Source organism: Mya arenaria, chromosome 8 (genome assembly GCF_026914265.1).
Source record: "Mya arenaria isolate MELC-2E11 chromosome 8, ASM2691426v1".
NCBI lineage: Eukaryota > Metazoa > Mollusca > Bivalvia > Myida > Myidae > Mya > Mya arenaria.
Genome location: NC_069129.1, coordinates 50,067,180 through 50,091,226, shown reverse-complemented (window position 1 = coordinate 50,091,226; position 24,047 = coordinate 50,067,180). Strand labels below are relative to the sequence as shown.

Here is a 24,047-nt window from a genome sequence, read left to right as displayed (position 1 = left end):
ATAAACATGTGTATTTAAAGCTACCATTTTTCAATGAACAGTTGAAAAGATGTCATCAGCAGTCGAAATTAGCACAAGCCCGCAAGCCCTGAACTGGTCAAATGCTTTCCGGGCTTGCTCAAATTCTGGGTTTTATACAGCAGCGCCTGTTCAAAAATGTAATGCCAAGCACTATTGTAAGAATTTGGGCTTGTTCATCCAAAAAACTAATTTTGATGACTGTGTCATACTGGCAGTATAATTAGGCTTTTTTTATAAGACTATGTCACAACGTAATTGTAATCATTGGAGTAATTAGGGTAAATGGATGAACTATATAAAGCTTTAAAGGTTTTAAACTTGATATTGAAACTCACACTTTAAAATATATAATATATATATATATATATATATATATATATATATATATATATATATATATATATATATATATATATATATATATATATATATATATATATATATATATTATATAATATATGATGTTCAAAAAATAATTACCACCTGACTATAAAAACGTTAGGGTCAGCGCCTATTTCGTAGGTAGGGTCAGGTTACCCGAACCAAATGTATTTATTTTAGGCCTTATAGAACCTATATAAATCATAAAATGTAAACAAGAGTGTCACAGAGGGAACGCTAGTCTGTTTGTTTTTATCAAAATGTATCAGGGGCATAAGTCATCATTTATTAAAGCAAGAGTTATATGCCTTACTATACATTTGATATAGTTTCTGGCAACATGTGTACCAAGTTGCATCTAAACATCTTGGAACGTTTTATGAGTTGTAGTTAATGTTAAAACCAATGCAGTCTTCATCATAGACACCAAGTCCAGCTATAACATGACTTCAGTAATGTTTTCTTCCAAAATGGACGATATAAACATATGTTTGCTGTAGCAATAAATGTCAGCACTCAGACCTCATACAGTATGCATTTACCCAATACAAAATGATATTGTGGATTTCTTTTGTAAGTTTAAGGTAACAAAATACTTATTGTTATCTTCCTTATATAATATAATGCAGAAAGGCAACCTCAGACTGTTATGTCATTTCATGCACAGGATAACAAAATATATATTTCCTCTAAATTCAGTTTAATCCATTTAACCTATACAAAAGCTATTTCATGTTTTTCCTAAGAATAGTCTCTCATTTAGAAATTAAACACCTTTAATTTGTTTAAAGGATTCATTTGCATTAGACAGGAAGTTAGCAGAAAATAAATTTATCTCTGAGATTATCTTGTATTTTTTTCCTTTTGATTGCAGGTAGAAGATTGAATTAAAAGTACAATAGCCTTACATAATTTCCATTACTCAGACCTTAACCTAAAGTAGCATTCACAACCTTAAATATAGGAAGTGCCTCTGCAGGGCCAGTATTCAATATTGATCTTGTCCTCATCCTTAGATACGCCTCAGTGATTCTATTAAATATACAGGCCAATCAAAACACTTAGTTTCTGGTCTTAAATTTAAGTTCAATCTAAGATGCTTATTGAATAGGGTGGTATTCATAAAACAAGTATGTCATTGATCATATGAAATAATATGTAAATAATATCTGAATATCTTTATCGTCATTGATTTTATTGAATATACAAAAACATATTTTAAAAATCCTTTTACTTTTGTTTTAATTTGAAAAAAATAAAGAAATAGACTTCAGTTAAGAATTGACTTAAGATGTTTCATGAATACCACCCCAAAACCTCATTCTGACACTGAGCATTCAGTTATAAGGTAAGGCTACATAACACGTCAACAACAGAACTGCAAAACAGTAAATACAATGAACACAATACTGTCAAAAAAAACCATAACCATCATATATATGTATATATACAAGTACAAAACATTAAACAAATACAATAACTACACTGACCCATGAACAATAAGGGAGTCATGTCATGTGAAAATATACTGAACATAGGCCATAAGATTTCAATGAAGAGCTAAACATTGTTCTTATATCTAAATGTTACTCTTGTGGCATAAAATTGCCTTTTCTACAACATATTTTGTTCATCATTTTTTAAATAACCTAAAAAAATAAAGCCATTATGGTAGATTTTACGAAAATGTTTAAAAGCTAAATACAATCCTTTCAGATCATAACTGTATATGGATATCAGGTAATACTAGTTAAAACTGTCTTGAGGTGATAGGGACAAATGTCATGAAGTAATTGGGACATCTTAATTGCATTGAAATGATTGAAACATGTATTTCACAGAGAATTAACCATGGATTTGTTTCACAAGTTATAAAATAGCAAGAGTTTAATTAGTTATTAGCAAGGTAAGTGTGTACATGTATTATATTCATTTTTTTTCAATACCTAAATGCATTGAACATCTGTCTGTTTATCTATTCTTAATTTATTTAATATACACAAGAAACATGTTTCCTAGTTATAGGTATTAAAATACAGGGTTACTTTCTAATCCCTTTCATTAAAGTCAAACGTATCATCTATTCAATAAACATATATATATATCAATATGTTTCAAAACCACCATGGTTTGACACAAAACTCATTTTGCATTACAATTGTAGGGCTTAAACCAGGGTCAAAAAATGACAGGGTGCTGCAGAAGAGGGAATAGGTGTTAAGTGAGAAAAGGACACATTGCATTAGCTGAAAGAACTTGAATAATATGAAGTTTACATAAAATGTTAAGAATTGTGTTTAATTGAAGTAATATTGGGTTTCAACTGCCATATAATTTTATGTAAGTTTTGTATGTATTTACAATCTTATTAAAATCCAAACAAGAGGAACATTTACAGTCTTAAGCATTTCATTCTATGAAGGCAGAAGTGTGTCCATCCTAAGCAGGTCTCCATGAGTGCAAGAGAGAACTACCAAAAAGGGCAGGGTGCAGCACCCTTCCATAACTGGTTAGCTTAACCCTACAATCGAACACCAAAAATACTAACAAAGCAATAAATAACTCCTCTACATACAATAAGGCGAGAACAATAATTGCACTAAGGTAGTAGTAAATGTTAATCTCCATATCGGGCTAGACTTCTTATATAACTGAAAAAATGGCATAAATATAAATATATATCAAGAATTAATAAAACAATTTAACAAACTCAAATTAGGGGTTTGGTCCTCATTCAGTTTACAGGAATGTAACTAAATGTAGGCAAGAAAAATATTGTAATCTCAATATTCTATGAGATTTTTTAACTGTGATAAAAACTAGAAATGTGTCCATAGGACACGGATGCCCCCACTTCGATTTTTTGTCACAGAAAATAAGCCATAATGATTATTCAGGATAATCTGAGGGCCCTAACTCCTAAATGATTAAAGCGATTTCCATGGCTATCGAACTTGATCAAGATATTATGGTCACAAACATGTGTTAAAAGTTTGGTGAGGATTGGACAAACAGTTTTCAAGAATTAGATCGGAAACAATCTTCGGGACGTATTTTTCAAGTCTTTTTTTGCAAATAAAGGGCCGTAACTCCTAAATGACAAAAGCGATTTCCATGGCTATCGAACTTGATCAAGATATTATGGTCACAATCATGTATGTAAAGTTTGGTGAGGATTGGACACATACTTTTCAAGAATTAGATTGGAAACATATATTTTTGAAGTATTTTTGGCAAAAAAGGGCCGTAACTCCTAAATGACTAAAGCGATTTCCATGACTATCGAACTTGATCAAGATATTATGGTCACAAACATGTGTTTAAAGTTTGGTGAGGATTGGACAAACGGTTTTCAAGAATTAGATCGGAAACAATCTTCGGGAATTTTTGGCAAAAAAGGGCCGTAACTCCTAAATGACTAAAGCGATTTCCATGACTATCGAACTTGATCAAGATATTATGGTCACAAACATGTGTTTAAAGTTTGGTGAGGATTGGACAAACGGTTTTCAAGAATTTGATCGGAAACAATTTTCGGGACGTACGTACGTACGTACATACGGACAAGGGCAACCCTATATGCCGCCACTTTGTGGGGGCATAAATATCACAAATCATAAACATTAACAAGAGCAACGTGGAGTGAATTCCAATGCTCATCGGCTTTTTTAGTCAAACAAGGGTCATACCTCAATAATTATTGAAGCCAGAGTTCTGATCCTTGCTGTATATGTGTGTATTGCCATTGGCCACATTTGTTCTAAGTTTGATTGGAATTTCTTGAATGGTTTTTGAGTTATGGCCTACATTAATGGTCAAGGTTGATGGCCAAGGTCAATAGCCTAGACTAAAGGCTTAGGTTAATGGCTAAGGTTAATGGCCTACATTAATGGCCAAGGTTAAAGGCTTATGTTAATGGCCAAGGTTAATGGCCTACATTAAAGGCCCAGATTAATGGCCTACATTAATGGTTTATAGCCTCGATTAATGGCCAAGGTTAATGGTTTATAGCCTAGATTAATGGCCAAGGTAAAAGTAAAATTCACTCTGACAACAATGGAAACGAAATCAAGACAAATGACCTACTGAAATATTTTAAACAGAATTTAACAGTAGTAAGCGCTGACTCTTAACTTGTACCAGTACATGAATGTTTAAAGCAACAATAAAAGTCACATCATAGTACAAACCAGAGCCTCTGACATCAAAAGATTATTAAAGGGACTAGACACCAAATGATACAATTGCAAGATTTTTTTTTACTACAGTTGTCTACCACATAAATCCAAGTAAGTTTAAAAATAGCTTTGGTATATCTATCTGTACCACAGACCTATGGTTAATAGGGCCCTGTCTGTACTCATAAACAGATATCTATTTTAAACGGGGAAACACAGATAAGATAGCAATATGATTGTTGGGTTAATTTTTTTTTAACATGTAATATGATGAATTATCGGCTTACTTCTAACTCACATTGACAATTCTAGGCTTGTATTGAGGAAATACTGTATTTGCTGATTTTTGGACTATCTAGTGTCTAGTCCCTTTGAGAATGAAGGTTTGTTTAGGCTGTGGAGGAAAAAGTGATATTTTCAACGTTTTTTTCTTTCTTTTTGGCGGAATAATGTGTCCAATAAGCAGGCAAGCTATATTTAAAAAACAAACATTTGTATATCTCTATACATTGGGATGATGTGACCATAACATTTTTTAATCCAATCAGTTAGATAAATCTCTTTTGTTTTCAATAACACAATTACCATCCACAGGAAAGGGTTTCGCTGACTGCGTCACATACGATTACCAACTTCTGTGAATATCTATCTATTTGGAAGAACAGCTGAGTTTTTATATGGAGACATTTCATTATGGATAGCAAAAACATATCATGATCATATGCACAAAAAGGCCGATTTATACAGAAGAACATAATAGCTCAGTCTATATTTGTACTGATGAGTTTAGTAGTTCCGTCGGTAACATCAACTTCAAAGTCATCAGCCTCTTTGTCATCATTTTTTACTGTTGAGTAAAACTTTTTCCCATAGTCAAGTGTCTCCCATCTTCTGTAAGACTTCACCCTTCGCCCGCTGCAGCTTTTTACAATACACACAATTAACAAAAATAGCACCACAAATGCCCCAAATGAGATTCCAATAATCACTCTAACATCAGCGCCTTTAATTGCTTTCGATACTTTCTCCGTCAAAGTATCACCAGTGGTTTCAGGCTTAGGCCTGAGATTATGTTTATCAATATTTTGCTCATCAACTTCTGTTTGTTCCCTAATTTTATCCTGCTGGTCTGCTGGGAGCGTGTTGTGAGAGAATGGCCCGTGTGACTCCTGCGTGATCCAGATTGAGTCGAGAACCTCTCCACCGAACACAGCCACCTGTTCCCAGTACAGATGGCTACTGTTGTCAACCTTCAGCCGACCAAAACTGTTCAATGACCGGTTATCCATTCTGAACGCAGACCAGGTTGCTGCAATTTTCAAAGAAAAAAAGTTCTGTTATTACTTCTATACTAATAATATTTCACAGTTTTATAAATAGAGTTTAGTAAGTTCTGGCACTAGACAGAATTTTAATACATTCTTTTGTAAAAAAGCTCATCGCATTATAAATTACAAAGTCTGAAATGTTTTACTTATTCTAAAAGCAGTTTTATTATTAAAATTTTACTTTCAGGATAATGCAAAATTTGATCACTGAATTCCAATAAAACATTAACTTAAAAATATAGGTTTACGAAACAATTTGATATTTTTGCCATGCTTAGACAAGCACATCATCTGACATATGGATGCTAACGCTTATCTGTTTTTTTCGGTCAATCAAGGAGCATTTGACAATTATTATGGCCAGTGTAAGGGGTCTTGTTACATTCATGAGTATTGTCACTGGTAACATGTTTGCATCAAGTTTCATATGAATATCTGGAAAATTTGTTTTAGTTAAGGGCTAAGGTTGCTTATCACAGCTATAACAATACCTTTTCTTAAAAATCAATCAACCAAATCCTAGAGCTTACCATTTACAGGGTTCATCGGGTCCACACCATGCTTATTTCCAGCCGCCCCAGTAATGATCTGAACAGGGGCGTGTGGGTTGGTAAAGTTTTTAGCCAAGACGACACTCTTGTACATGGGCCAGAGTCTCTCATAGGAGTGCTCGTGGGCTTGTAGTATCACATCTACACCATTGTTGTAGAAAATATCCTCCAGGCTGGAACGAGTAAAGATCATGTTATAATAGAAGTGCACTGTCATAAAATTGAGATTTTCTTGTACAATTCTGAATACATTACATTCATATTATACGATTATAACACACAAACTCAAATATTCAAACATATAAAACCCTTTCTATAAATGTCATATAATAAGTAAAATGACTACAGTATGCTGTCAAGCAAGCTATGAAAAAAAATGCCATGTTTCATATGGACAAGAATAATGTGTTCTATAACACATATTATTAAAAGAATGTGTAATGTAAAAAATAGTTATAGGACTAATAGACAAGAGAGCCAAGATGGCCCTATATCGATCACCTGGGTACAACTTATGCATTGTGCTGTTTGTGGAGTTTGTTCTTCCATGTTTCTTGTTTTTGATTTTTTGTTTTTGTGTTCTATCTCTTTGATGTTTACCCAGTGCCATTAAACCGGGTTTATGTTTAAAAATTTTGCTATTGAGCTTGTTTCTGTAGTTTTTCACATAAGTATTAAATAGTGCTGTAGACATTTCTACAATTAAAGGGTAATAACTCCCAATTGACTGAATAAATCACACAGGGTGAAGGAATTTGATATATGGTCACCCTAAGGAACATTTCAGTGAAATTATTTTGAAATCTGGTCAATGGTTTCTGTAGAGAGCTGATTTTCAAAGTTTTCATGAGACAAAAAGTGAAAAGTAGTCCCGCCCCTGGAGGCCATGTTTTTTTATGAATCAACATGGGGTGAAGCAATTTGATGGAGGGTGAAATTATTTCAGATTGGGCCAGCGGTTTCTGAGGAGCGCTGGCCCCTGAGGAGAAGTTTTCCTTTCGGTTATCATGGCAACCTGAGATTCTGCAAGGAACCACTTTTATTAAAGGAATTAAGAAGCTTTTGTGAAGTTTGGTTAAAACTGCCCCATTGGTCTAGGAGAAGAAGTTATTTGGAGGAAAATGTGGACAGATGGACCTCAGACAACCAGGCACTTTGCGCTCATGTGAGCTTAGAATAAGCTATGTTCATAAAGAAAAGATACTTAACTATCATAATTTAAAAGAGTACTTTAATATTGTTATTCTAATGTAAAAGCCCCATTCACAAAATGTGAACCTAGATGTGAACTACTTCCTACCCCAGCTTGACAAGAGAGTCCTCCTTAGTACAGTCATCCCCATCATTATTGGAGCAGTACATGGGCCGGTGACCGAGGGCTACAATCCAGGGGGTGGTGTGGCGGTTCTTGTTGGCTGTCTCTAGGTCGACAGAGATCCACTGGCGCTGACTCTCAATGTAACGTTTGTCCTCTAGAAAGAACACCTCTGTGGAGTAGCTGAAACAGATGAATCTTGTCAAATGAAAGCACTCAGGTATATTCTAACTTACTATGGCCGAATTGAGTTGACAGTGCAGGTTGTTTTATGACCTGAAATCATAACTGAGACATTTGTCCTTGTAATATAATTGCTGATGGAGATCACTCGTTAGAAATATAAATGAGAGGTGGCACCTTCACACTTAGTAAACAGATAATGTTTAATAATAATCCATATAATATAAATTGATGATTGCTTCAATTTTGTGAGGGTTTAATATAAAGGGATTTTTTAATGTGAATTATCACGTAGAGAATTCAAAACAATAATTTACACATAATTGTCTATGTTCAAATAATGGCTTCAGGATTTTTATACCTTGTGAAATTGGCAAGTAGAAAATTAGGTCTGTAGGACATTGTGAAATTTAAACATTCTACAGTACCGGTACTCATTACGCATGGCATCCTTTTCTGTTTATTCTTCCATTTAATATTTAAATTCAAACAATTAGCCATAGCATTTGTAAAAGATCCCAAAGGCATGTTAGGCGAGGAAGAGTTAAGTGCCAATATCAATACTGTACCTAGTGCACATCTTGTTGAGCGGTACAGGCCATGTTAGCCATAGAGAACTGGTATCTGCTACCAGGAGCAAGTATTGAATTAAGAGAAGTTTGCTTTAGGAATTGTACAGCCCTTTGTCAATACTTTCCCAGATCTCGTTGAATGGTATGGGCCAGTCAATGTTATACAAAGATAAATGGTACCAGTTACCAGTAGCAAGTCTTGAATTAAGATAAACTTACCTGAGGAAGTGTACAGGGCCAATGTCAATACTGTACCACATCTTGTTCACCGGTATGGGCCAGTTGTGTTAGGCACCAAAAACTGGTACCAGTTACCAGTAGCAAGTATTGACTTAAGATAAACTTACCTGATGAAGTGAACGAGCCAATGTCAATACTGTACCACATCTTGTTGAGCGGTAAAGGCCATATTAGCCATAGTGAACTACATGTAGTATCTGTTACCAGTATCAAGCATTATATTAAGGTAAACTTACCTAAGGAAGTGTATCGGACCAATGTCAATACTAACCACATCTTGTTATATGGTATAGGCCATGTTAGCCATAGTGAACTAGTATACTTTACCATTGCAAGTATTGAATTAAGATAAACTTTCCTGAGGAAATGTACAGGGCCAATGTCAATACTGTACCGCATCTTGTTCAGTGGTATAGGCCAGTCAGTGTTAGGCATAGAGAATTAGAATCTGTTACCAGTATCAAGCATTATATTAAGATAAACTTACCTGAGGAAGTGTACAGGGCCAATGTCAATACTGTACCACATCTTGTTGAGTGGTATAGGCCAGTCAGTGTTAGGCATAGAGAACCGATACCGGTACTGCTTGAAACTCTCATTTGGCTCTATCTCTGCAATAAACAAGAATACGGGACATTGGTTGGTTACCAGCCCCCGATAATGAACAAGACCTACAACAGAGGTGATGAATATCCCCTGCCAGGACACGGCAATAGTCAAATGTTTTTTTAATTAACAGCATGAGAAGTGCAATATAAAACTGATTCACATTCTTCTTTTGTTATATCTGCAGAACTAATATTTTTCAGGCTATTTATACTTAGTCCAGAGCAGTTATCTTTGTTAGACAAAGTGAAATGTCACATAAAATGCAGATGCACAATTTTCCCATGGTGACCAACATTCCTATAAAGTTTCATGAGTGTAGATGCAATACTATTGGAGCTATAAGACTTTATGTGACGAATGTTTATTCAGATAATTGGCTTCTAATTAAAAGGCCATAACTTATGTAAGACATTTATAGTGAAATGTCACAGAAATCGCTAGTATACAATTTCCCATGCTGACCAACGTTGCAATGAAGTTTTACGTGTGAAGGTGCAATATTTTGAGAGCTACACGCCACACACTTATATGTGACTTTACAGGACATATGCAACTCTAACATAATATAATGTATAAAATACAGTTGAATCCCGTTGGCTGGAACTCCCAAGGACCGGCGAAAATAACTCGAGCCTCAGAAAATTTGAGCCAAGCGGGAAGCTTACCTTCAGTAAATAGAAATCGGTCCTTTACATCCAGTTAACACAAATAACTGACTTTGGAATTGCTTGGAACGTAGCATAGAAGCATATTAAGAACTGATTTTATCTTACATGCATGGTTATTATTAAACTATTGTAACGTTTAAAGAATTTAAAAACATGCATTTGAAAATATTGTATCATTTAAAAAAACACACTTCAGTCTCTATTTTAAGTGAATAGTTTGCATTTAATATTAATTATAACATTTTCTTTCCTTAGAATAATACAGTTAAGGACATTGTCCATATTGAGGAATAGGTAAATTTTCAATTCAAGATGCTTCTGTTATACGGCCACAGGGTCCTCGTTACAGACATCGATAATAGACTTTGTATCATCAAGCACAGACCATAGGAATAATTAGTTTTCTTCTTTTTGGCTTTGAAAATTGTATGGAAAATATCATCAAAAAGACCAGCCACCATTTACTTGTGTCAAACTTGTGTGCTTTAACTAATTTCAGCCAAAAATAAAAACTTTTTTTTAAATTTATTTATTCACACTGAGATCAATTCCATTATAAAAATACAGTACATGTACTTTTTAATGTAAAACAATTAAAGCCTATGACCAATTGACAATCAGATATAAAATGCATAAAACATGGTAAAACATAGCATTAAAAGCAAATTTTACATTAAATTAGTTCATTATTATTAATTGTAAACTATGCAATGTATGCTTCAAGTAAAAATAATGTCTAAACTTTTATTTCTAAATAACGTTAGAATTTTGTTACAGAAGAATAACAGCTAGTCTCTAGTTTAAAACTCAAATTTAGGGAAACAAAACATGTATTAATTTCCTTTTCAAATGTCAAAGAAAACAATGCTTGTTTAGTTCCATTGTCAAAACTCAATGGATTTCCCTGTTTTTCTTCCTTTCTCCATTTAGAATCACATGTTTAATACAAGTGTAATGAATGATTATTATTGATATAACTACCTTAATGTTTCTCTCAATGAATTAATAATTATTCATATTAAGTGAAAATGCAAAACTGTTCCTACAAGGAGCATAGAAGTTAGAAATGACCAAAGTCATTATAAATGCACAGGTTTTTACTTTGATTTGCATCATTTACAAAGATGATTTTGTTTCATCTATGATTTTGTATCTACTTTTGTGAGTGTAAGTTACATATAATATTGTACTAAATTTAATAAAAAATGTTACTCAAATTAACTGAGTTGTCTTATTTGCTAAAATGTCCAAACAAACTTAAAAGCAACCGAATATGGTTCGGATTGAAAACTTTAAATATGGACAAGAAGGAGAAAAATTTCAAAATAAAAATAAATCGCAAGATATCGATGTTCAATATTATACACTAATACTCATAAATTATGACTATTAGTGATGATGATAATGATATTTCTTCTTTTAAGACTAACGGGAAAATGAACGTATATTATGTACAGTTTGATTAAGTCAATTTATGGGTTGAAATAGTCTACTAAAAAGTCCTTTGTTATCAAACAAAAGCAAAAAATGCATAATTTGAGCAGTATTTAGGGAAAATGTAAGTATTTCAGATTTCCTTAACTGTCTTTTACTATCTGTCAGTTATGCGAAACAGATTTTGTACGGTATTTAATATATACAAAACAGCATCATTACACTACTGTTCATATGTGCAGATTGTAGGAGGTCATGGCAAATAGCAATGGCAACTTTATAATAAGCCCGCCTAATCTGGACACTGATTGGTCAGTTGGGTATAGACAAGCTAGTTTGACTGACAGGCTTTGTCATGTTAATTGTTTATTGTTGTAACTCAATTAAAAGCAAAACAATGGGGTCATAGAAACTTGAAAAACTCATTTATAATGTGAGATACCCAATTGTTTTAAAAAGTGTAAAGTAATACTCAAATACATTCGAAAACTTATCTGTAACTCTGCTCTTTAAAACTGTCCTCTCAAAGATTAACAGTTTTGACTTTTATTTTACTTTTTGTCTCAGAATCAGCTGATTTTGGCTTCGATTCAGTCATATTTAGGCCTAAAAAAAAAATTGTTTGGTTAGGGTTACATCCTTTTCAAAAATAGGTAGGGAAGGTAGGCTTTTTTTTTATTTATTAGGCTTTATATAAGAATGTCATTTTCATCATTGGAGAATGGTGTTAAAGTTATCTTCTGTATTAGCATTTAAGGTTTTAAACTATATATTGAAAAGCAATTTAAAAAAAAAGAAAAAAAAAATATTTTTTTTTAGTTTTTCATTTTATTTTTTTTCAAACTGACTATAAAAACGGTAGGGTCGGCGCATATTTCGTAGGTAGGGTCGGGTAACCCGAACCAAATGTATTTTTTTTTAGGCCTTATAAGATTACTCCCTAAAGAACAGATCTCAATTGTTTGGAAAACTGCTGAAAAACTCATTTTTCTTTAAAGCTGCACTCTCAAAGATTGAACGTTTTGACATGTTTTTTATTTTTTGTCTTGGAACGAGCCATTTTTCGCAAAAATCCATGGAAACCAGTGATATAAGACAGCTGACAAAATTGTTCGCAGATTTATATATTTAAGTTCAAAAATTAATGTTTTATGCATTTTTCTTAAACCGTTAATAACGGTTTAAGCCATAGAACATTAATTTTAGAATGGAAATAATTTTAGAATGGAAATATGCAAATTAGCGATCTGATCTTTTGTTAGCAATCCTTTATCATTGGTTTGCAGATATTTACGCAAAAATTTGCTCTTTCCAAGATAAAAAATAAAAAAGTTGTTAAAATGGTATATCTGTGTGAGTGCAGCTTTAAGCAATAGAAACGCTTTCAGCCATAAAACATCAATTTTCGGACTTAAATATGAAAAACTGTGATTTGATCTTTTTGTCAGCACATGTTATTTCACTAATTTCCAGACATTAACACTCAAATTTACTAATTCCAAGACAATAATTTAAAAAGGTGTCATAATGGTCAATCTGTGAATGAGTAGCTTTAGAATTATCAGGATGAAATGGCCTAAAGACCAAAAAATTTAGCAATTTTCCAGAAAATGCTTTATATTTCCCTCAAAATGAGCAATTAATTCATGAAACAGAGTAATTGCTATGAATACAAGAAATGAAAATTATTATACACATAATGCATATTGCCATTTATGCTGGTTTAACCTTTATCAACTGACAAAGGAACAGTACCATGTACATGTAGCATGTGTTACAATAGGAGCTGCTGTTGATATTGGATTATGTCATTTTGTGATAACTATTGTTATGATTCAAGAGTTACCAGTGTTTCATTGAACAAAATAGACCGTTACCATGGTTTCCTGGAGATGTCATATATGGCACATGAGCTGCAATTTCCTCAATCTGTCTCATGAATATGTCACCAACCTAGAACAGTGGAGACAGCTTGTGCAAAAATGTGTGCATTATAAACAGTTCTAAACTAAAAATATGTTATCAAATTTACATGTATATAATTACTGGGGTTTCAGAATTGAACAATTAAAGTGACACTCTTATTCAAAATCAATATAACACATGTATAACAAACATCAATTTTAACTGATAAACCTTTAACTACTTACTAAATTATGCATTTATGGAAAATATTAATTACTGATAACAAGACTGTAACCATGTATTTAAAATCAGAAAGCGCAAAAATATTAAATGATTGGTGAATGCTAAAAGATTTACTGTGATCTGCTATAAGAGTCTCATAAGGTAGAAATGATGTGTGTTATGCTCATTTCTTTTAAATTAAAAACTTGGTAAATGTATCCTTCATAAGAACCATTGATTTTGACATTTATTTTGACATTTATTATTCCTTTTTGGAAAATTAAAACAATGTTATTAATTGTGGTAAATCTTATTTGGGAGTAATAGTGCATCTTTAAGGGCTAACGAAATCTGTCACAGGAGTGAGGTATACCCCCACATGCCATCTGAACACAGAAATGGTTTTATACTATTCCCTTTTGGGAAACAATCACATTAACATATGTATTTTATGGTGTTTATCCATGTACCAAACACATTTCCTAAAATGTATTTAAATTCTTTACCCTTTCATAATAATTACCATTTTTGGGACAATTTTATTTTTGATTTTTTAAGAGGTTATAACCGTCAAAAATTAGTAGTTTGTAACCAAAGTGGAAGTTGATCTCTATTTTATGGTACTAAGGGTATGTATCAAAAATGATATAATTAAATCTGTCCAGCTTTCAATGAGTAATTGTCCTGTCAAAGCTAATGGACCGACCCATCAACCAACAATCTCATTCCTTTATACCCCCAAACTTCGTCTTGTGGTAGTATAATTATTAATTTCCATACTTGAAAAATTAGATGAGCTAAAATACTCACATTCTCTCCGGCATATTGCCCGTCAGGCACACTGTCATATAGGTTATATCCGAAGTCTCCAACATGTAGAAGGGCTGTGTATTTTCCCTTTAACACTTCCTGTTTAAGGTTAGTGAGGCTCTCAGAATGAATACCCAGGTCTCCATACACGATGAATTCTGGGGACCAGGCCTGGAAACGAGCAAATATTTAATCTTCGGAAAAATATTCTTCTGTCAGAAACAAAAGTTGTCTATGGATGTGTTGTTAGATGTATAGTTCTAGGAATGTGCATGCAAATAAGAAAAAGTGTCCGGGAGCAAACACAAATTCTCGTCTGTTGTATTCCTTTTGTACCATAACAATTTAGGTCCAAATGCTTAAATAAGTATCATTGTTTGCTTAGGCAAATAACTTGCTTAAAATTAATTTCGCAAAATAGTTGATTGTGATTATCAAAATTATTTTCTTTCAAAATCTTCGAACTGTTCAACTGGAGAATGTAGCACAATTTATACAAAATAAATAAAACAATGAGCTCCACCCTGTCAAAGGGACTCAGAATGGTTCGAGAATTTGAAGCATGGTTTGAAAGAGGCACAAATTATAGGTTACACTTAATAGATGCCAAAATTTCCTTTAAATTAAACGCTATAATTATTATAACCCATTTGACAGTAAAAAAAGTATTAGCGACTTATGGCACTTTTTAAACTGGGAAATTTGTGGCCATGTCCCTAAATTCCCTTTTAATTGAGAACCCTAAAAGTTAATATTTGTTTACTGTACACAAATGATATTATTTTTTTTTTACCACTCAAGTAAAATGAGGTAAACATAATAGAATATAAAAATAAAAAAATAAAAAAATATCAATCAAGTGTAAACATACAATGCGCCACCTTTAAAGCAAGATAATAATCTTAACCTTAATCTTTTATTCGACCACATACTAACCTGTCCCATGGGCGGTGTTTTGAAGAAAAAAGGTTCATCAGTCACATTGTTGCTGACTGGCAGGTAGTAGTATGTGGTTCCCGGCTCTAGGTTCTGAAACAAAAATTGTACATAAATCTTTATATTATAATATCTTTACCCAGGCTTTTAAAAGAATGGAGTGCTGCCTGAAGAGAGACAGTGTGCTGAGGGGTATATTTAGTGCACACAAATGTATCGGACTGTGAAGAAACATAAAATTATATATGGTACTTTGTCAAAGTCATAATATCCCAAATTTTTATCAAAAAAGAAATATTTGACATGGTCAACAAACTATCGCAGGTTGTGTATAGATTTAGACCACTGTCAACGCAATTTTTTTTCAAATATTATGGAATTAAAGGGACTGATAAATTTGTGTAATCTGAATGAAGTGTTCATTTGTTTGTAACATTGCAGCACAACATGTTGAAATGAACAGAAACTATGGACTACATTATTAACTAAAGCGCTGACATTTAATTTACTTATAAATGCAACAGTTCACAGCCTCAATTACAAGCCATTTAGTAGAACAATGGAACATTTAGGGAACACACTTATGGAATAATCCCTGACTGCTGATAAAACTTGATAAGTTACTTAATGATGGCTAGCACCATTTTATTCCCATGCACATTATGTTTAATTTTCCAAAGGATTTAGATAAAGACATAAATCCTATCTTCATTTTGATGCAATATATCTGAATTTTAAATGAACAATGTATGAAAAGGAGCATAAAATTTTGTAATAAACTGAATCTTATTCCACTGTTTGTTCATTTCTTTTTGAAAGGCCAGATCTCCAAAAAACACTCTATTCCAACAGATACATACAAATGTCTTGAGGTTAAATTAAGAACGTATTAATTAAAATAGTGTAATAATATATATATATATGTATAAGAGGTATAACATGTTTAAGATGAAGAAATGCAGAGAGAGCTAAGCAGGCGACCCCTTCTGCTTTTTATTCATCAAGATTCAACCTAATGTCTTCCCTAAAAAGCCTTTCTTGCTTGTTTAAAAACTTCAGATGAATGTACAATTGAATGGCATACAAGTCAAACACATGCAACACTCACATTAAGGAGGGCCCTGTACATGTAGATAGGGGGCTTGACACCATCGCTATAGGTGAACATCTCTCGTGTGGCCTGTACGACAGTGGTCATGTCCCACGGCCCAGAGCCATACTGGACACGAGACTCACACTCGCCAGGTGTTGCCCACGATACCACCATCTCCGTCAGCCTGTCACCGAATGCCAGATGCACCTGCTCAGGATCACACTGGACTGAAATGACCAGGAAAGCAACATGTCAGTAACAGTATTGCTTCTGCTTTCATGAATAATTGGCTTATTTCTATATAGAATATGACTGTGTTCTTTGCCATTCAAAGGCTTAGTGGGGAATGGAGGGGGGGGGATCTGTTTTAGAACATCATCTCTTTTTAAAAAAAGTTTGTGTTAAAAATCAAGCAGTTAATCAGTGGCCGAAAGCCCACAGGCCCTGCACTGGTAAAATGTCTTCTGGGCTTGCTCAAATTCTGAATTTTATATAGCAGGGCTTGTTCAATTTTTCTATGCCAAGCAATAATATAAGAATTTGGGCTTGTAAGTTGTTCATCCTCAAATCTGATTTTCGATGACTGGTTAATGTACCTAACCTTTGGAAAGAACACTTTAATTGGATGGCTTAGCTATAACCATTTATTTTTATCACAGGATTGTGATTCTTCCTGATACTAAATATCAAGTTTACAGACAATCCAGATATACCAAACGGAGATTCCTTCTAAGGAAGTTGTATCATGTTTTATTCCACCATTTATAGAAAATCGCATGATAGCACAGTCCACTAACAGTTCAGGGCACAATATTGGATTTCTGCATTTTACTTCATTGGGAAAATGCACAATCTAAATGCCAATCCCACAATAGAGAAAATTAAAAGCCTTTTTTTATCTGATTAAATCAGCTCCTATTGTAGATCTAGATAAGAAGTAAATGCATGACACATAAATAGTTGTTTGTCTATTAATTGCCAGCTGTGTCACCCACCAGAGCCAGGGTAACATCTGTCACCACTCACAACAACCCCCATCCATTAACCAACATACATGCTGGAACACAGTTAAGACTGCCAGGCAACTTTGTAATGATGTTACAGATCCTATCTTTATGTACAATATTGATGATACTAAAGGACAGCTGCTGACACAAAACATATCAAACCTGACCATGCATTCCATCTTGTATGTACATGTGTATTGTACATGTATTTAATTTATTGTTTATATTAGACAATGTCTCTTAAGATGACTTTAGGACACGCTCCAGTATTGTAGTTATTTTAACAAATAATGACTTTTGCGTAAATTGTAAACAAATCTGAAAAACAGAGTTGAAATCTAAACATACTACATGCTTATTAATATTATTCAAACAAACAATAATATACATGTAAGCTCAACCAGCTAATTTTTCAGCAAAAAATGGACGAGAAAATAGAATATAGCAACTATTTTTTCTGCACTAATATGAAAACGAGCAGGCACAAAACAAAATAATTACTGCTGTCTTAAAATAAAAATGAATTAGAAAAAAACACTGGTTTTATAAAAGGCCCTTTTAAAATCAGAATCCTACCACCTGCATGAACTTCTTTCATTTTATCATTATTTGTATATATATATACATATCGCTTCTATATAAATAAAATGGATCTTTTCTTTTATAACCTTTATAAATATATTTCCTTACTTCAAAACGGAAGCTGGTAGTGGTGGGCCAATTATTGGCAGTAATGGATTAATGGTCACCCTGGGCTTAAAGTCAACGATTGGCGACAATGTTTTCCTGGTGATGATTAACCGAATAATGTTTGTTTTCAATAGTTCTGTTGTGAAATAAATGTGCTTGTTGTTTGATCGAAAAGGTTGAAAACTACATAAACATTTCACTTCTTTCTTTTATTCTTATGCCATATATAATAAGGGTGATTTTATTTAACGGTTCCTTCTTACTAAATGTGAAATGACACAAAATGTATTCTTTTCAATTTTCTGATTATTATCGAATAATCTGATTAATTAGTCATTCCGTCTGGCCGATTAATCGATAATAGAAGGCTGATTGCCCATCACTAGTAGCATTAAGACTTTAAATAGAGGATACAGTGTAATAGACACTACTTGCTTTTGTGTTGAAGGGCAGCAGAAATTTAAGGAGTCAAAGTCATTATAAAGGAGTGCTGGGGTTTGAAAATATTTTCATAGTCATGTAGGAAGAAAGTGAACTATATAGCTTTTATTTTGTTTGAGACAATACTTTTAAAACAAAATTTTAGAATGATGCCAAAAAAACAATAATCAAAAAGTCTTTCTTGTTGCATGAACAAGAGATGGACCCCAAGCCCTTTATATCAAGGAGTCTGAGCCTAAATTTTGGAGTTTCAAACTCCCTAAATCGCTATAAAGTGTCAGGCCCCTGTGGTGTATTCAGAATTGCCTGGGCCTACATTTATCCTTTAAGGCTACATAAAATAGGGGCCATGAAGTAGAAGGATGCGTTGAAATAATATGTTTTTGTCTTCTTTGAGATCTATGTGTTTACTGAAAATCTCAAACATATATTATCATTTTAAAAGAAATTGATTTTACTTTCTTAAATTATTGACATGACCAGCCATGGTTGCCTGGATTTGATTATGGGTTAGTAGGGTCAGGGAACATGCAGGGGTGTAGAAATTAATTTAAGTAGCAGGGAATATCCCAAAAGTAGGCGGGGGGGTCCAGGTGCCCCCCCAGTACGGGTCAAGGGGGCAACGCCCCTTGTAGGATGAATTTAAGCCTTTTTTAACCACAATTTCTTGTCTTCTGGTGCATATTCATTTTGTAACAGGGAATCTTAACATAAATGTACTTGAACATGGTACTGAATCTGAGTACTACCCCAATCCCCCCACCAGTGAGGGCTAACTAAACCAATTTACTGTCAAATTCAGATTCAGGATAATATTATAATATTCCAGACCACGTGCATTGCCATTTGCTAGCAATTCCCTCCTAATAGTATATGTAATTTCTTCTCTACCAAGTATACACTTTCATCCACTGAATCACTCTGATCCTCTGAAAATTAAACATCCAACTTCATTTTCTGTGGTTCTAGATATTTCACCTGCAGCTAACTTATTCCGTCTTAACAACCAAAAGAAATATCTGGACACTTTGTGACGTTTAAAGCGTACAAATTCATCAAACCTTAAAATTCATCAAAATATAATTCATTATTTAGCAGTGACATCACCGCAAGCTTGTTTCATTTGTTTACATCCGTGTTACACACGTATACACAAAAAGGACTGATGACTGTTACGTAAATGGTAATAGGACTAACAGAAGGCCAGACACGCTCATATTGCAAACTTACTACGCTTTTTGGTGTTTGAAAAAAATGTATATTCTTTTTTCACCCTATATTGCTTCACAAATATTTAACTTCAAAACATCCCCAGAGGGGGATGCGACTAATGAGGTCATGTATCGAGTTAATGTTATTGTATTCGGAATGCTGGGAAACCCAAACCTAGTACTTGAAAACATCCCGGAGGGGATGTGACTAATGACGTCACGTATCGAGCTTATGCTGTATTGTAGTCCGACGCACGGAAACCAAAATAAACCATACCAACAATCGGGGTTTTAAACGGATGTAAATATTAAAAGATGACAAATATAACAGATTTTATTTTTGTTGATGCGGGGAAAATAGCCGGGTGAAGATGCTAAAGTAACCGGTTTATTTTACCGGCTTCCGGCCCATTTCTACACCCCTGAACATGGGACATGCCATTTCCATAATTCAAGCTAATTTTTAAATTTATAACATCCTTCAGTCTTGTAAAATCCTCTTATTGTCATACCAATGTTTTTCAATTGCCAAGTAACAGTACATAATGGATTTTACCCAGATTTTCAAGGTGTGATTATTAAATGCCTTAAATAAATCTTATTCAATCATTAATAAGGCTAAGCCGAAGTAAAAACATGGCTTTGAAAGCACTACATATATCAGCAAAATAATCAGTTAATGTTGAATGTGGCAAAAAGCTTAAATGGTACTTTATTTAAGTGTTGGTAAGTTTAATAGTAAATGTGCAAAGCCACTTAGGCTGTATCATAAGTGAAGTTGAATCTTGGGTCCACCATGTATTGTAAGTTACGCACCAGTCAACTGTAACAACTACCCCCCCCCCACCACCCCCCAGTCTGGGGAATAGCGGGGACACACTGCAGGGATAAAAACTGCCAAATGCCCCTGCACTCTTGGGACATCCTAGGTTAGGCCCAATCCCCGCTATTTTCAGCGTCAGGGCTTTTTCTGCCCAATTTGGGAAAAAGACCCTAGACATTTTGGGAATTTTGCGTTGTGAAAATGCCGAAATTGGGAAATTTTATAGTTAAAAGAAAAAGCTGTCCAGTCTCCTGCAAATTAGGAAATGATTTTATATTAGTTTATTTCCCTTTAAAACACCCAAAATGGCTGAAATATCAATAATTGGGTGTAAGTTTATTGCAATAAATCAATCATGACAGATAATATTTCATACAGATATCTGAATGTGATGAAAATCAATGATTTCCAAGTTCAATTATCAAAAATTGATAATGAATCAGTACATGTAAAAAGACTTTCTAAAAAAAATAAAAAAAATATTGAGATTTTTTTCTGAAGATTGGGAAAATATCTTATATTTTGCTTTGGGAATCCTTATATATAGTCGGACCCTTTGTTACTATAGAAAAAGCCCTGAGCGTGAAAACAAAACCACCGCCCTCACTCTGCACTGCGTGGCCACCTGGTAGGCAAAACATGGCCCATTTCCACCACTATCCCTGGTATACCCCCCGACCTGGGAGCGTAGTTACAATTGACTGGTGCATTAGGAGAGCTTTGTAAAACAATACTTATTATTAGGGATGGCAACGAGTAGTAAAATTAATACTCGAGTACACGGACGATCGATCGATCGAGTACTCGATTACTCGGAAAAATTGAATATGTGTTCGCAAAGACAAGATTGTGTATACATGTATCGTTTATGACGTTTATTGTGCGTTGGTCGTATTATTGGTCATTTTTACCTTTAAAGTAAACTTTCATTACGTATTTTAACAAAAAATGATAAAAAAAGAAAACAAATGTTGTTTCAGGCTTTTAATTTGTCTTATTCGTTTCATTTTATACAAGTATGCACTGCATAAATAAACAACAATCAGAATTACAATGAACGAAAATTAATAGCATACATAAAAATAGTGAACAAAATTCAATACGAAGCTCAGTTGTTCTGTTGTTTACTCTACAATGTTTTTTTTAAAAATGATAGTTTTTTCGTACTGTGTAATTGTTGTTTACCTCATTAATATTCTTGATTTAAAATATCAACCAATCAATTGTGATAATCATTGCAAAAATAGTTAAAATACGCCCATTAAGAAATCAATTCTCGATACTCTTTCGCTCGTTAGCGTCCATTGTTTGGTGAAAGGTCTCTAATTGGTATACAATAGAATTGTGTAGGTGAAAGTACCGCTATCAAAACTTCGCTAATTGACATCAGTGCTAATTTGAAATAGGGGTCCTTTATTGACAGTTTGCAACTATCACAACAACTGTCAACTAATTGATTAAGGTTAATTGTGTACACAGCGGGGATTAGAGGGACCGTTAATTGTCCTCTTGCCAACTAACCAGATCTGATATTTTGTCTGTAAATCGTGTATATGGTGATTTTTATAGATTTTTTTTCCGAGTACTCGAGTAGTGATTTGGTACTCGAGTACTCGGACGTTCGATCGAGTACTCGGGTACTCGTTGCCATCCCTACTTATTATGGAACCTGGTATTATTTAACACTCTTACCATTTTAAATACCCAGATCAGGCTAATATAGTTTTTAAAGCTTAATAGAGCCACTATCAACTTTGTCCCAGCCTGTTCATACTAACATATTTTGTTGTTTAATTTATTATTATTTATTATCCCGGAACAACGGGTTTTCGACCGCCTAAGGATTATTTACATTTGTATCATAAATAAGTGATAATAAAAAATAAATGTTTGTGTGTACCATTTAAAGCAATCATTCATCTTTCAAAAAACAAAAAATAAAATCTGTTTCAATCGTCTGTTGTTTACATTTTGAATCCAAAATGGCGGCTGTCACATGTTGTATTTGACCTAGATACAACATGCTTTCGACCATGACCTTCAACTATACTTCGCAACAAAAGTTTGTGCACAATATTTTTTATTTTAATTTGTATAACTTGTTTAAACTGTTTAATGTATTTTATTTTTAAAAAAAGTTCTTAGATATTTACATATTTGCCATACAGTCACTTTTTAGTGACTTATCACCACAAGAGTGGCAAAGGAATGCATCATCCTTTCATGGGTACAAAATGATAAATTCACCCATCATGAACCATGTTATCACTGGTCCAACTCTGAATGAGCCTCATATGACCTGCCTAGGCTGCAATATGTTTATTTTTATGGTAACTGAGCTCCCAAATGCAATTCAATATAGTTACATGTAGATGAATTTCATTAATTTTAGAATAAGCAACATACCATATTTTGATGCGCTTTTAATGTTGTGCACTATACTAAGAAAACAATAGGGCATAGGTTTTAGGCTTTTGGTAGATATGTTAGATCTGGCAAACAAAAACAACACGATTTTAAAGAAGTATTTTACATGTGAAATCATTTTAAACAAGGGTCAAATTTGGCATTAATTAAAAATGACAAATTGGTGTTGTTTCAAGTATAACTTAAGTTTTTTTAATACCACCATTCCCATTCTTTTTCAAATGAAGTTTTCTGACAGTTATACTGGTATGGTTAACAATTGGAGCTTATTTTTACCGAAAGTGACGCAAAATAGAAGTGATTTACCCATTTTCAGGAGGCGGTCGAATATAGGTTGTGGTCGAAAATAGGTTGTTCCAGGATATTATAATTATTTTTAATTATCAGGTTAGAATATTAAATTAAATTATAATTAAAACCAGTTACCTTTGTCAGTCTCGATGGATGCTCTACACATGGATAGAATGGTTGAAAAAATAAGCAACCAAAACATTTTTGTAGATTCCAGTTTCATAATAATAAATAATCTTTCTACTTTCACTTTGAACTTCAGTTTACACTGACTTGGAGTAAACAAATTATTATTATTATTACTGAAACATTTTACATTAAAACGAGCACAAAATAATAAATTGTAGATATGAAGACAGAATAATATCGCTTAATATTTCGAACATCTGCACAGCACTGTATCAACTAAATGCCATGAGTTTTCATCGATTGTTTTGTTTAGCAGACAGCAACAGCTTGTTGGTTGTTCTACTGCGCATGTCCGATTCAAGCTAAAACATTATCGAATATTGATATTCCGACGAACAGGCTACATTCTACTAGTTTCGCGCAGATACGAAATCCCGAAGCAATAGTTTTGTTTTCCAAACTTGTTACCCATAACTAGTATAGTGTAGTATATTGCTATTTTTGGTAAGAGACTACGACGACGACCACAAGAAAACAACAACAAAAACAACAACAACAACAATAAAAACAAAATGATCCAAC

The 24,047-nt window shown here is 33.4% G+C and overlaps 1 protein-coding gene across 1 annotated transcript; it reads right to left on the bottom strand.

Moving 5' to 3' along the window:
• Nucleotides 1-455: 455 nt before the first annotated feature.
• Nucleotides 456-23,806, bottom strand: LOC128243804 (acid phosphatase type 7-like). The gene is made up of 9 exons (XM_052961756.1): nucleotides 23,472-23,806; nucleotides 16,462-16,673; nucleotides 15,354-15,446; nucleotides 14,418-14,588; nucleotides 13,358-13,433; nucleotides 9,257-9,380; nucleotides 7,760-7,957; nucleotides 6,439-6,632; nucleotides 456-5,889 (listed from the first exon to the last, which is right to left on the bottom strand). Exons 1-9 carry the CDS (start codon nucleotides 23,557-23,559, stop codon nucleotides 5,342-5,344), a joined length of 1,704 nt encoding a protein of 567 aa, XP_052817716.1. The 5' UTR covers nucleotides 23,560-23,806; the 3' UTR covers nucleotides 456-5,341.
• Between the last annotated feature and the right edge of the window lie 241 nt (nucleotides 23,807-24,047).